The sequence below is a fragment of the Pyrus communis genome, chromosome 5 (assembly GCF_041283825.1).
Source record: "Pyrus communis isolate YQ-2024b chromosome 5, ASM4128382v1, whole genome shotgun sequence".
Taxonomy (NCBI): Eukaryota; Viridiplantae; Streptophyta; class Magnoliopsida; order Rosales; family Rosaceae; genus Pyrus; species Pyrus communis.
This window is the reverse complement of record NC_142569.1, coordinates 5,626,358-5,642,211: the sequence shown is the minus strand read 5'-3', so window position 1 is coordinate 5,642,211 and position 15,854 is coordinate 5,626,358. Positions and strand designations below refer to the sequence as shown.

Genomic DNA, 15,854 nt, shown 5'->3' with positions numbered 1-15,854 from the left:
ATGACACGAAAATAACGGGTTTTGGATCAACACGATGACTAATCGGGTTATTATCGGAGATCTGTTGAGAACTTGTTAACGTGTATACACGTGGGTAACCTATTTCGACCCGTTAAGAAAAAAATTATTTTGAAAATTTTAAAGTTTAATTACCAAAAAATTTATTATAAAGTACAATAGCCATATTAATATATACAATGTATTCTATATTAAATATATAGTTTTGTATTATTATTCTATATAAGTTAAAAAAAAAAAGTTTTAGTCATTATTTATTTTTATTATGAGAGTTCCTTATTATCATTACTAGGATAAATTTTACTTAACATGTTGTCCAAAATTAAAATAAACTAGTATAGTATTTGTATAGACAATAACTAAGAAGACATACATACAAGTATGAAAAATGTGAATGAATATATAAACACTCGTGATTCATCATTATTCGTCCACAAGTAGATAATGGTTATACTTACATTATCGTTTAGATTTTTAAAATTCTCCAAACCCTCATGAATAATGTTTTTTATTTGAGGGAAAAATTAATAAAATTAATAAAAATTATTGTAGAAGCGTAAAAAATGTAAAAAAAAAAAAAAAATATATATATATACACAATCACTTATAGTGACAAGCTTTACAAGTTTCATGAAGGGGTCAGCTTCGAAATCCAACACTATAATCCATAAACTTTAAATTTATATTTAACCGTCGATTGTCATTTACGCTTTATTCTTCTTACTAAATTTCATTTTTTGAAAACATGATCATCTGGCGGATGTAAAAAGATGAACGGTTCAGATCTTTGATATCACGTTTCGATATTTATGATTAACTAAAATATGAGTCGATGTCATATAGTTTGTAAAAACTTTATTAACACCAAGCAATATTTTCACTAACCGTAAAATTATGAATATAATATTAATGATCCAAACTGTTTATCTTCCTGCATCCTCTAATAGATAATATTTTCAAAAAAGAAAATCTGAAAAAACAAAATTTGATGAGAACAATGAAGCGTAAATGTAAACAACAATCAATGGTTAAATTTTGATAAATGATTTATATAATTATAGTGGCGAATTTCAAAGTTAAGCTCTTCATGAAAGTTGTAAAGCTTGTTATTACGAGCGTTTATATTTTTTTTTTCTATATTCTTTACACTTCTACATTAATTAAAAAACTATTAAAGGCTTTACTTAATTAATTAAGTTATTAATTAATTTATACCCATTTTGTTTCAAAAGCAATGGATGCTAGAGATTCAGATTTAGTAAACCTTAGTGATGAGGAGTCCGTGGAGATTATAATGGGAATATAACGAGATCTTGGAAGCGAAAATATAGACAATACAAATACAAGTCTTGCAAAGAAAAAGGCTAGAGCAATTAATTTAGGTAAGCAAAAATATACTTAAAAGAAAAATGCATTTTTATGTTTTGAATGTGACAATATGGCATGTATATACTTATTTAGTAGTATGTCTTTCATTTGATTATTTATTGGTTTAAAATATATTTTCCTTAACTGTCACATCCTCGCCCAGGCCCCCACCACATCCCGAGCTCGACTCCACATTAACATGATATTGTCCGCTTTGGGCCCCGACCACACCCTCACGGTTTTATTTCTGGGAACTCACACGAGAACTTTCCAGTGGGACACCCATCCTAGGATTGCTCTTGCGCGAACTTGCTTAACTTCGGAGTTCCAATGGAACCAGAAGCCAGTGAGCTCCTAAAAGGCCTCGTGCTAGGTAGAGATGAGAATATACATATAAGGCTTACATGATCCACTTCCCTGGGCGATGTGGGATGTAACATTAACGGGTAACAGGTCAAGTCATATTACCTGTTAATATTATCGGGTCGATTTCGGCTTGAGTCATTTTATCCGTTTTTTTAACGGGTGTTACACGACACGACCCATTAAGATATCGGGTAGGACACGAAAACGATACGAAAACACGAAACAATGCTAGGTCTATTATAATAGTCAAATTACAATTAATGGCTGATGTGACAATTTAAAATCTTATATCAAATTTTGTACTTCTCCAACCGAATTGTCAAATGCTATTTTATTATTTAAATAGAGTTTTAATTGATTGTAATTATTAAAAAATGTTGAAACAAAATTTTTATTGATTGAAATGTTAATGAAATAAGGGACCCACTATTAAAATGAATTAAAAATAAATTTAACATCAAATCACTAAGTCTTCAAATCCAATCAGCAAATAACATTTCGGTTGGAGAGACTTTTGATGTGAAATATATTTCGGTTGGAGAGACTTTTGATGTGAAATATGTACAGTGGTATTCCACTTAGGATTTTGACATCTCCTTTGCAGATGCTCTTAGAAATGTGTACTTCTTATGTTTGTTTTTTTTATGGTCATTTTATGAGTGATATTTGTCAGAAGTTTTTTGTGTTTGTGTCCATCATTTGTTAAATGATGGAAATTGTATTGATTGTGTCGAAAATGTATAGACATAACATGTCCAAACATTTTACTCTTCAAATTTTATCAACGACTGATCAATACTACTTATATTGAAAGTTCATCATTGAATGAAGAATGAAAGTCGAAGATCTAAGTAAATAATATAGTTACCGGATTTAGTCTGACTCATATGTGTTTTGAACTACCGCAGAAACACTACTAAATTTTCTACCAAATATAGTCAAAATCATTTTTAGCTGACGAAAGCAATCCCAAATAACACAATGACGAATTTTTGTGACATAAACATTCAATTGCTTCCAACAAAAGCATGAAAGGCTTTACATGGAAACGGATGCCTATAGTAATTTATCACTCTATTTGGAAATAAAGAAAGACTTACTGGCTGTATTTCTCATATCAATGCACCAAAAACAAATTCATGACAGCTTCATGCCAGCAAGTGTATCACTACAGATCCATATATATTTTGATTCACATTGAAAAAAAATATTAAATTACTTGTATCTCCTAGTTTAAGATAATGGTTTATAAAAAGTCTTCCCTTATTGCGTAAACGTGTTTAAGTTTTGTCATTAAATATAGTATGAAAATGAGTTTGCAATTCTTAAAAATTGACAAAAATAAGACCTAGAGAATCATTGAACATTCATTGTCAATCTTAATTAAACTAATAGTAACTACATGCAAGTGGGGGACTGTCTAAGGTAAGGCATTCCTTTTCAATTTGTAGAGTTTTGGGTTCGTACTGTTCTCCCTCCCCTTGATGTAGTAAAATCGAAATCGTTGTAATAAAATAAAAAGAGGTTATTAAAAATAAATAAATAAGTAACTCGTAATGCCTATATATGTGGGCTCAAATCTCACACCAATTCATAAATGCAGAGCAAATAAATATGGAGATCTCGAATGTAAAAGTACTTCAGCTACTTCTCTTCATCCTTCTCAACTTACTTTGTTATACAACTTCAAACTCAAATTCCCAAAGATTTCTTCAATGCTTTTCCTCCAACATAAATTCTAACCCATCAAGCAAAATCATTCTCACCAAAAACTCTCCTGCTTACTTCTCAGTCTTGCAATCTTCTATACAGAATCTCCGATTCTTGAACAATTCAACACGAAAACCACTAGCTATCGTTACTCCCTTTCAGTACTCTCATGTTCAAGCAGCGGTAAAATGCTCCGAGAAAGAAGGCATACAAATAAGAAGCCGAAGCGGGGGGCATGACTACGAGGGTCTGTCTTATGTATCCAAAACTCCTTTCATCATCATTGATCTTTTCAATCTTCGTTCCATTGATATTGAAATAGAGAATGAGAGTGCTTGGGTCGAATCAGGTGCTACTCTGGGAGAGTTGTACTACGCAATTGCACAAAAGAGTAAAGTCTATGGATTTCCAGCAGGGACATGTCCAACCATTGGTGTAGGGGGACATATTAGTGGAGGTGGACATGGTACCATGTTCAGAAAATATGGCCTTGCAGCTGACAATGTCCTTGATGCTAAGATTGTCGATGTCAATGGAAGAGTTCTTGACAGAAAATCCATGGGAGATGAGCTCTTTTGGGCTATTCGAGGAGGTGGAGGCTCAAGCTTTGGAGTCATTTTGGCATGGAAGCTTAGGTTGGTTCCTGTTCCTGCAACCGTAACAGTTTACTCAGAAGCAAGGACCATTGAACAAGGTGCAACCAAACTTATTTTTAAATGGCAAGCTATAGCAGACAGGATTCCTGAAGAGTACGTCGTGCGTTTGGTGTTCCAAGTCACAAACGGAGCTGGTACAAATGACGGAAAAACTATTCAAGTTATATTCAATTTCGTGTTTCTCGAGTCTGTTGAGAAACTTCTCCCTTGGATGCAAGAAAATTTCCCAGAGTTGAGTTTAGACAAGACCAAATTCAATGAAATGAGTTGGATTGAGTGTGTCCTATATATTTCTGGCATCCCAAGAAACGAATCAGAAACTTTGCTTCAGCGGACGCAACAATCGAAGGGATTCTTCAAAGCGAAATCAGACTATGTTACTGAACCAATTTCAGAAGCTGGCTTGGAAGGTTTATGGGAAAGACTTCTTCAGATAGAGATATTCCAGTTGATACTGACACCTTTCGGAGGAATAATGAGCGAGGTTTCTGATTCAGAAATTCCTTTCCCACATAGAAAAGGAACTTTATTTGAAATCCAGTATTTGGTCAGTTGGGGTGATGATAAAGAAACTGAGAAACATATTGGCTCGATGAAAAGGCTGTACGAGTACATGACACCATATGTTTCGAAGTCCCCGAGAGCTGCCTATTTGAACTATAGAGATCTTGACTTGGGGACGAACAAAAACGGTAACACGAGCTATGCACAAGCAAGCATTTGGGGTTTGAGGTATTTTAAGAATAACTTTAGGAGACTAGTACATATGAAGACTTTAGTTGATCCTGAGAACTTCTTCAGGAATGAGCAAAGCATCCCGGTGTTACAATCTGGGGAGAAATAGAATGTCAACAACATGCTTGGTTCCTCATTTCATAATACTAATGAATAATGACCGATAAGTTCTAGCTTTACATCGTCCCGTTTTGTGATTGTATAGTTTGTTCCTAATCTATTGCCTCCTGAAGTTTGTACGTTTTATTCTTATTTATTTTTTGTGAGTGATAACTGTCAGGATTTTTGTGCTTCCAAGAATTGTAAATGGATATAGTATCTTCCTCCTTCCAATGTACACAAGCGAGAGAGCTGGTACTGGATAGCCAAGGCTAGCGTGCCTCAAACAATGAATACCACAGTACTTCTCCTAAAGCTTGCGCCATTAAAGTTGAAGCAGTCAAAACATTAGGGCTCATTTAATCACCATTTCGTATTGGTTATTAATATCGCTTTTTGAGTTAGTGATGCAGAGAAAGTACATAGAAAAAAAATTAGGAATGAAGAGGAGTGTATGAATGATGGTGGGAGCGCGAGAAAGAAGAAATGTACTAAAAAGGGCACAATAATTGACAAGTGAAAAACAGAAAGAAAAGTTATTTCAAGTTATTATTTTCAAGGTACAAGTGAAAACCAACAATAAAAACGTAATAGCTATCAAATTGGCTCTTAAGGTGGCAAACCTTCTGGCTATATATTGTGAAATGAAATTTTATTTAAACCCACATAATTTCTCTTTACACCAAACTTACTTTTTACACCTTTATTATTTTTAATTAAACTGTCAATATCTCTTTAAACCTAAATTTACTACCTAAATTACCCTCACAAACCCAACCAATATGTAAAATTATCTTTACACTCATTCAAAAAATAAAAAATAAAACTCAAAGCATACATATTCTCCTCTGAAGTTTTTACCTTCCTACATATCCATCGTATTTTCTTTCAATCCTCCGTCGCTTTGCAAGAACACACCACTCTTAGCATCAAACACATCAGAATTTAAAACGTTGAACTGTCCATGTGGACAATAACAAACACAAACAATATTTTTTTTTTTTTGAATAATCGATATTATCTACACTAAGAGGGAGGGGGTGGGCTTAGCCTCATAATGGGATAGTAATAATGTGGTTCCAATTCGCCTTTGACGATAATCAAACCTAATACCTCTCACTTACAAGTAAAGAGAAATATCACTATACCATAGTACTAAGTGGCAAGCAAAAACAATCTTGGGGACTAGGTTTTGAATCCTTTGAAGCCAAAAATGAATTCGGACTAGTTAGATAAGAGAAACAACACGCCCTTATCAATCCAATTTATATGAATCCATAATGGTGGATTAATCGTGACAAAATTTTGAACAAGAGCTAGGCAAGTTTCGGAAGTGAGAAGAATAATAGACAAAAATGGGAAGCCAGTACTGAAATGGTTCAAATGAATGAAGTTTTGATCCCCCATTGCTACTACGAAATAGAGCTAGGATTTTAAAGTTTGGAGATTAAAGAGCAACACAACTGACCAAATTACAATATATAAAAGGTTCAGAAACTGAATCTATCACATTCCCACTATGAACATAATCCCCAATTAGGATTCTTTTACCTAGAATAGTTTCCAGCTATTTGTATAAATCCTTATATTCGTTGTACAAAGATATATCAATAAAATCACCAATTCTACAATTTCAAACATAATCAAAAAATATCATTACAACTCCAACGAAAGCATATAAACTTTGCCTGTCAAGCTGAACCAAGAGAGACATGAACATGCGCGTGAAGAAAAAAGAAACATTTTACCGATGATCGTCTAGTCTTCCACTTTTACTTTCTCTAGATTCTAGTGAGTTTATGCCTTCAAATCTTACAAACAGAGTTAATGTAGAATTAATTGAAAAACAAAACTTGCACAAACCGAAAATAGCTTATTTTATCTGAGAGCATCCTAGGATTTTAGGCAAAATAGAACATAAGAGAAACATTGTGTGATAGTAATATAAGGTGTGAGTTTATTGATAAATTTTAGTTTTATAGCTAATTTTAATTTGTACTTGATTGTAATTATGCAATAAGGAAAAAAAAATTTCACATTTAAAATTTAAGTTAGATGTAAAAAAAAGGTTAGGTTCTCATTGTGAAATCAGCTCTTATGTTGGTGTTGGATCAAAGATTAGACCTGACCCGCCCATAAGAGCAACCCCATTGCATCGAATTGCCTTCGCAATTGGGTGATTCAATCTTTCAAACCCAAGAAAAACAGCAGCAACCCATCCAAATCAGTTGGGCGATTTAGTAGGCCCAACACCCCCGGACCGAGCGATCGGGTCATTCTCGCCCACCAGTACACTTGAGGTGATATGATGTCATGCTCACGTCACCCACGTTCTTCGAGTCAGCCGATCAAACGGCAACCAAGACACTGCCGCCTCCTTCGAGCGGAAGGTCTTGAGATCCAGATCCGTCAACTTCGGAAGTACAAAAGCCGAGTTGCAGAGAGAATAGTGAGGGGAAGAGGCGAGAGAGAGAGAGAGAGTGTGTTGGTGACGATCGATGGTCTTAGTGGTGGAATTGGGATCGTAGTCGATTCATATCTGATGGGACTGGTCAAGTTTGAGGGTGACTGGTGAAACCTCTCCATGCCGATCAGCGACGGCGTAGGCACAATTGACCCAACTTCGTCAAATACTTGTGTTCGTGCATGGCGTTGTATTGTGTGGTTTGGCTGATTGGTGATTGCCATCTTTGCAGTTGGTTGCTTGTGTGTTCATAATAGTCCATTGATTACAAGGTTCTGTTAGAGGGGCTTTTTTTTTCTTTTTTTTTTTTCATATACAATTACAAACAAATATTCTTAATTATTTTATTTGATGCTGGTGTATATTTTCGGGTTTAGAATCCAGCATCAGCCTGACTTCGAGGATAGAGGATTGAGCTTGCTGACTCATAGAGTCATAAACAAAACATTGATTTGCTGCTGATTAGCTGTCCAAACAATAATGCAAGCACCTCCCTCATATAAATTGAAAGTGGTGCTATATATACAATTATTTTTACTTCTCCATGTGTCTCCTGATGACATGGTTGGTATGATTATTTAATTTTTTGTGTCCCCTACTTTAAAGTATTAGAATACTTAAAATTGTTTAGAACGAGAATGACTAACATGAAACAAATTCATCGTTACTGTGACATCTTGATCTAATAATATAAAGCTATGTTTAAATTAATGCATATTTAATCACAGTGTCATGTGGCTATAAATCCGTCCATTTTTTTAATTATAAATGACTTTCAGTCTTACGTATTCTCTTACACATGCTTCAATCCTTAAAAGGCCACTTGTTATTTGTTTAATACTAAAATCAAAATTAGAGAAAACACATCGAATCTGAACCTTGACTGTGTCTTCAATGTACATCTAACTATCTAAGTGAGCTAAGAGGATGCAAAAATGGTGATCTTATTCTTACCTATGAAACTACTCCCACTACTTTTCTTACTTTTCAATTCAGTTATGTCCACAACTCTAAGTTCATCAGATACAGAAAGCTTTCTTCAATGCTTTACCTCCCACATACAGTACCATTTCAACTCAAGTGATGATATCAGCAAAATCATCATCACAAAAAACAACTCTAATTATTCTTCAGTCTTGCATTCTTCTATACACAACCTCAGATTCTGGAACACTTCAACTCCGAAGCCAGAAGCTATCATCGCTCCTTTTCACTACTCTCATGTTCAAGCAGCTGTAATCTGCTCCAAGAAAGAGGGCATACTTATTAAAACACGCAGCGGTGGCCATGACTACGAGGGGGTATCTTATGTATCCGGAACTCCTTTCATAATCATTGATCTTTTCAATCTCCGGTCTATCGATGTTGACATAGAGAATGAGAGTGCTTGGGTCGAGGCAGGTGCTACTGTCGGAGAGCTGTCTTACGCAATTGCGCAAAAGAGTAAACTCTATGGCTTTCCGGCAGGAATTTGTCACACAGTTGGTGTTGGGGGGCATATTAGTGGAGGTGGACATGGTACATTGTTCAGGAAATTTGGTCTAGCAGCTGACAATGTCCTTGACGCTATGATTGTCGACGTTAATGGCAATGTTCTGAACCGAAAATCCATGGGAGAAGAACTCTTTTGGGCTATTCGAGGAGGGGGAGGCTCAAGCTTTGGAGTCATTGTGGCATGGAAACTTAGACTGGTACCTGTTCCTACATCTGTAACTGTTTATAGGGAATCGAAGACCATAGAAGAAGGTGCAACCGAACTTCTTTCGAAATGGCAAGCTATAGCAGATACGATTCCTGAAGAGTACTTCTTGCGTTTGGTTCTAATTGCGAATCAGGATGGTACAAATGGCGGAAAAGTTATTACAGTTTTATTTGAGTGCTTGTTTCTGGAGACTGTTGAGAAACTTCTCCCTTGGATGCAAGAAAATTTTCCAGAGTTAAGTTTAGACCAGACCAAGTTCACCGAAATGAGTTGGATTGATTCTGTTCTGTACTTTTCTGGCATCCCAAGAAACGAATCGGAACTTCTGCTTCAGCGGAGGACTGAAGATTCTAATAGATTCTTCAAAGCAAAATCAGACTATGTGACTGATCCAATTTCAGAAGCCGGCTTGGAGGATTTATGGAAAATACTACTTGAAGAAGAGAGATCTGTATTGATACTGACACCTTTTGGCGGAAAAATGAGTGAGATTTCTGATTCTGAAACTCCTATCCCACATAGAAAAGGAACTTTGTTTGAAATCCAGTATATGATATTTTGGAATGATGACAAGGAAACTGAGAAGCATATTGGTTGGATGAGAAGGCTGTATAAGTACATGACACCGCACGTTTCGAAGTCCCCGAGAGCTGCCTATTTGAATTATAGGGATCTTGACTTGGGGAGGAACATTGATGATGGCAGTACAGGCTATGAAGAAGCAAGCATTTGGGGTCTGAAGTATTTCAAGAGTAACTTTATGAGACTTGTTCATGTGAAGACAGTGGTCGATCCTGATAACTTCTTCTGGGATGAACAAAGTATTCCTGTGTTACCATTGAGTGAAAAACTCAAATGTCAACAACAACTAGGCGGATTTGCTGCAACTGTCGAAATTCAATAGCAAAATGCTGGTGATGTTATTTGAATTAATTTGAAGATTTTATTTTCTTGTTTGATTCTTAAAAACTTTCTGTTTAGTTTATACAGTTTCTGAAACACTGAGAGATTACTCGAGAAATGTTTGAAACGAAAACAGTGATCCGGAATCTCATAGAGTTAATGACAGATTGCAGCACCAGAAAGTCGGGTGCTTCCATTCCTAATGACTTATTCTTGGTGTTCAAAGACTATTATTTTTTTTAGTGTATATTCCGTCCTTTTGGCATCCTTCTTTTAGATAGATAGCAAAATAGGATTCAGATGGATGACTTAGATAGTCACATGCAAGCTTCAGTTTTCTATTTTCTGTGACGATGCCTTTAATATAAATTTCACTCGGCAATTTTAAAATAAGTTCTGAGGAAACTTTAATTTGTATAGAACCTGGTTTGTAGTTTGCTACGTATTCCCGTACGTATATGTCAATCATTGCTTTTGTCTTAACTATACATTCAATGGCTGCAAAGCTCTTTCAGTTCACAGTACATATACAAGTAAGCTCAGAGCTCATGCATTTCATGTGTACAGAGAAAATAAATATGGTAATCTTACACATGAAACTACTTCCAATACTTTTCATCTTCTCAGCTCACTTTTTCCCTCTTCAAATTCATCAGCTACAGAAAGGTTTCTTCAATGTTTTGCCTCTCACTACGAGGGCCTATCTTATGTGTCCGAAGCTCCTTTCATCATCATTGATCTTTTGAATCTTTGGTCTATCGATGTTGACATAGAGAATGAGAGTGGTTGGGTTGAGTCATGTGCTACTCTCAGTGAGTGTGCTACACAATTTCACAGAAGAGTAAAGTTCATGGATTTCCAGCAGGGACATGTCCAACTATCGGTGTGGGGGGACATATTAGCGGAGGTGGAGTACATATTCCGAAAATATGGTCTAGCATCTGACAATGTTATTGATGCTAAGATTGTTGACGTTAATGGCAGGATTCTCGATAGAAAATCCAGGGAGAAGAACTCTTTTGGGCTATTCGAGGAGGGGGAGGCTCAAGTTTGGAGTCATTCTAGCATGGAAACTTAGGTTGGTTCCTGTTCCTCCATCTGTGACGGGTTTCAAAATTTCACAGACCATAGAACAAGGCGCAACGAAACTATTTTCGAAATGGCAAAACATAGCAGATACACTTCATGAAGACATTTTCCTACATTCAGTCATAGGAATTGGAAATAAAGTGGCACAAATGGTGAAAAAAACTATTATAATTGAATTCGGTTCCTTTTAATTGGGCTGGCCTAGAAACTTCTCTCCATGATGCAAGACAACTTTCTGGAGTTAAGTTTAGACCGCAGCAACTGCACTGTGCTGGGTTGAATATGTCCTATACTTTGCCGGTATCTCAACAAACGAGTCGGAAGCTTTGCTCAGGAGAACTCAGCAATCTAAGAGCTTCTTCAAAGCAAAATCAGATTACGTGAGTGGACCAATTTGGAATCTGGCTTGGAAGGTTCATAGAAAAAACTGATTGAAGTTGAAGCTTTTGTTGATATTAACACCTCATGGGGGAAAAGTGAGTGAGATTTGGGATTCGGAAACTCCCTTCCCACATAGAAGTGGAAACATATTCCAAATCCAAGTAGTATATGGTTTCTTGGGATGATGGCAAGGAAACTGAGAAACATATTCGCTTGATGAGAAGGCTTATGAGTACATGGCACCATATGTTTTAAAGTCCCCAAGAGGTGCTTATTTGAATTATAGGGATCTTGACTTGGAGAGGACAGTGCTTGTAATACAAGTTATGGACAAGCAAGCATTTGGGGTTTGAAGTATTTTAAGAATAATTTTAGGAGAATTGTTCATGTAAAAACCTTAGTTGATCCTGGTAACTTCTTCAGGGATAAACAAAGCATCCCTGTGTTTCCATCGAGGAAGAAATAGATGAGTTGGGAACTTTGGATTAGTTTATCCTTCTATCATACTAATGAAAAGTGTCATCTGTTTAAAGGATTAACGAAAATTAATTCTCAATAAAAAGTCACAAGATGCAAATCATCTACCCCCAAACCCAAAGGATAGGGGACTAATACTTTTGGGACCCCCCTAGCCGTCCCCCTAAATTTTTTTCATTATTTTTTACTAGTGAAATCCATTTACACATTAGCAAATATCAGCAAATTGGTGCTTGATTCCAAATTAATGCACTCTTCTGGTAGTTGTACATGTCATTTGTTGGGATTGCGTAATTATCTTCCGCTTCTGGTGTTATCCGAAATTTGGAATCAAATGGTCAATACGCTTCGAAATTATGTCAGCCATAGAAATTGGCAAGAAAGTTTCTTGCCCCCAAGAACATTTTCAAGGCTTCAATGCCGAGTTTCTGACTATTTTGCTGATTGTTAAGATGGACTCTAACAAGGATTTAAGCTACCATGTTTAGTGGGCCACCGAACCGTGCTTTGATAAGAAGTAATTATATCAATATTATTACCTTGTCATGGCATTTCCTGGGATCCGAGCAAACCCACGAATCTCGCCTCAAAACAAAACATTTGGTAGCTGCATGTCTAAACAGTGGGTGTGTTCCTTCTTTACATTCTTTATGGACTTGGACAAACTAATTAGACTTAAATGTCAAAATTGTCCTTGTGTTATAGTCATACGGTCAATTTAGTTTCTGTATTTTGATCAATTTGACTAATTTAGTCATTGTGTTTGTCTCTGTTAACCAATTAAGGACATTTCATTCAATGTGTTTTGAAAAATTCATAAGAAAGTTCATATGAGAAATAATTACCATTCTCTTTATAGAAAAATGGAAATCAATGAAAAATAACACATATAAGAAATAAAACTTCTGATATAAAAAAATGATTAAGATTGTGACATAGAAAAGGGAGGGGGTAATGTTAGGGAGGAGATTGGAGAGTTGGGAGGAAAATAAATTTTCTTTTAATTTTTAATTTTATTTCATTTTAAATATTTTAAATCAAATAAGTTATAATTTTATAAATAATTTTTAATTTTTTTAATTTTTTTTACATAAATTAGATGAAAATGTTCTTAATTAGCTAACAGAGATAAACACAAAGACCAAATTGGCCAAATTGAAAATACAGAGACTAAATTGACCCAATGACTAAAACACATGGACCATTTTAACATTTAAGCCAACTAATTATTAAGAAAAACTAATCTTTATAAGAATGCTTTGGCTCTTTAAACCCTTTACAAGTACATGAGATCATTAGTGTGGAGTCCAAATTTTCGACTTTCATAATCGTTGCTGATTCTAAACTTGAGTGTGTAGTATTGTTAATAACTTAGCACAATGTTAGCTACACATATGAGCTCACTCCACAAAACGTTTAACTTTTTAGATTTTTCATTCAAAAATCATCTTTGATTCCTTACGAAAATTAGTCTAAATTAGGGAAAATTTAGAAACTATTTTAATTATAGTCCATACTCATAATACACCTAATGACCAACTTAAATAGTCACCACCAATACCATATTCCCTTCTAACATGGCGTGCCTTGACATTATTCCTAGTGGAACTATATATGTTTCCCAATAACAGTTAACCCACCAATTATATTCCACTGTGCATGTGAAACTAAACTAGTGGTCATAGTTAAAAGAATAAAACACTTATTTTTAAGGAAAACTAATGAAAAAGGCTTTAAAACTTTTAATTTTAACGATAAAAACAAAATAAAGGGTAAAATGAATAGTATCAGGTTTGACTTTTTAGTGTAAAAATGTGGTTTTTTGTTAAAATGAATAGTACTGCAAGCTTTTCGTTAAAACTCCCTTATTTCTAATATGTGCATCTGTAATAATATTGGTAATGTACTGACCAGTTAGAGGGGTGGAAAGTGGTATATGAACACAACTAAGGAGGCAGATATTTGAACATGTATGCTCACTGTGGGGACATTTATCAATATTTCAGTACAATTGCATACAAAGCATATGCGTTTGGTAGGTGATTGAAGTTGCTTTCTTTGACATTTGCATATTGAGTAGCTTCCTTGGACCCTCCGGTGTCTCTGGAATCAACTTATTAATAGTTTATGGTGTCGATTCATCGTTTGACATCCAAAACCCTAAAAGTTGAATGACCTTGCATATTGAGCGGCATGATTTTACTGCAGATGAGGGGAAAATAAAAAATAAAAAAATGCTCTCACTGTTTAGAACTAATTATTGGATATGACTATAGCATAACACATGACATGCTCACATAGTATTAAGTATTCATAAAAGTTATTATATGAGAATAATGATTTTAACGTGCACAAATAATCATTCATCTTTTTCACTTGTGGTTGAGCCCCTTAAATTGTAGAGTTCGGAATAACATCTCGGGCAGCCTCAAGTTTTTGGTCGGTCCTAAGTACAAGTAACTTTTGGTCTCCTTTTAAGACTAGATTCATCATCTGGAGAGTTTGTTGAATTTAACTCTCTTTTTGGTTTACTCGACTTGTAAAGTCTAAAGCTATTATGACTTTAAGGCCATCATCAAAGTAGATGTCAAATTTTAAATCTAAAATTTAAATTTGAAGATTTACGTGGCACTTTGACATTTTTAAAATTTTTGCTCTCCAACCGATATGTCAAATTTTAAACATAAAATAATATTTCATATGTTTTTTCTTTGCATTGGGAATGAAAAGAAACAAAAGGATAATGCTTTAAACCAATATAAAATTAATAAAAAGCATTTAATAATTAATTAAAAAAAATCTAAGGGTGTTGTCAAATTTGGCAGCAAGGGAGAGAGATGTCAATCCATGTCATGCCACATCAGATTTGGTTTCTCAGTTGGAAAGCATTAATACTGTCTTTTGTCATCGTTATTGCTGATTTGGATAATTTGACATCTCTTTTGAAAGTGCTCTAAGATAACATTTTTGGAAAAAAATGTCGGCAATGACTTTACTTGTCAACATTTCCTCTTGGTTTAATATATAAACACACAGCATATTACCGAAAATGAGATATGAGTATGCAAGGCTCTGTACAACTTCTTACTAATGTTGTATCATTTCCATAGTAAAGAGTAATTGAAAAGGGAGACTTTAGATGTGGTCCTTAGTTATGAATATTCTTTGATTGAAACCTTGTTGGTTTTTAATTTTTGATCGAGGTTCCTGAAATTAATGTGATAATTTATTTCTATGTACGTTACTATATTTTTTTAATTAAAAAGTAGAAATTTTTGTTGTTTATATAAATGAGATTTTAAATAAATAAAAAACCATAATTTGTGGGATTAAAAATATTAAAATATAAATATACTATTGTGTGTGTGTGTGTGTGTGTGTGTATAAACATGGGTACATTCATCAAAATTAACCAAAAAATTTATTGTATCAAAACATGGGTGCATTCTTCAAAATCACAAAAAAAAAAAAAACAAAAAGATATTTGGCTTAATAACATTAGTAAATTTATTCGATTAAACTTGACATGGATACATTTTAAAATCAAAGAAAAAAGAATGTACCCATATAAGTTTAAAAATGGATTAGAAAAAAATTGAATAGATTTTATATATATAAAAAAAAGGGTACATTTTACATATAACAAATTGGTATATTTAAGAATGAGTACATTTTAAGATTAAAAAATTTTACATAAATGGGTACATATAATTAGCATGGGTACATTTAGCAAAATAAAAAGTACAAATAAAAAAATATATATGGGTACAAATACAAATAAACTTTAAAAAATATGGGCACAAAAAGATATTAATATATGGGTACAAATTAAAACTTAAAAGAAAATTGGTACAAGTTAAAAAAGAATTACAAATTAAAAATGGGT

General features: G+C 34.3%; 1 protein-coding gene and 2 pseudogenes across 2 annotated transcripts; all 3 read left to right on the top strand.

Annotated features, from left to right (window-relative positions):
- Positions 1-3,353: 3,353 nt before the first annotated feature.
- Positions 3,354-5,032, top strand: LOC137724362 (tetrahydroberberine oxidase-like). Its single transcript, XM_068463112.2, has one exon. It carries the CDS (start codon positions 3,367-3,369, stop codon positions 4,960-4,962), a length of 1,596 nt encoding a protein of 531 aa, XP_068319213.1. The 5' UTR covers positions 3,354-3,366; the 3' UTR covers positions 4,963-5,032.
- A 3,227-nt stretch (positions 5,033-8,259) lies between these two features.
- Positions 8,260-10,231, top strand: LOC137724619 (tetrahydroberberine oxidase pseudogene; annotated as a pseudogene). Its single transcript, XR_015962344.1, has one exon. The product of XR_015962344.1 is annotated as a tetrahydroberberine oxidase pseudogene (transcript).
- LOC148696611 (monolignol oxidoreductase AtBBE-like 13 pseudogene) lies at positions 10,181-11,957 on the top strand (annotated as a pseudogene).
- The last annotated feature ends 3,897 nt before the right edge of the window (positions 11,958-15,854 follow it).

Excerpts from the sequence above, each read along its gene's own strand:
- LOC137724362 (XM_068463112.2), top strand. The coding sequence starts at position 3,367 with ATGGAGATCTCGAATGTAAAAGTACTTCAGCTACTTCTCTTCATCCTT.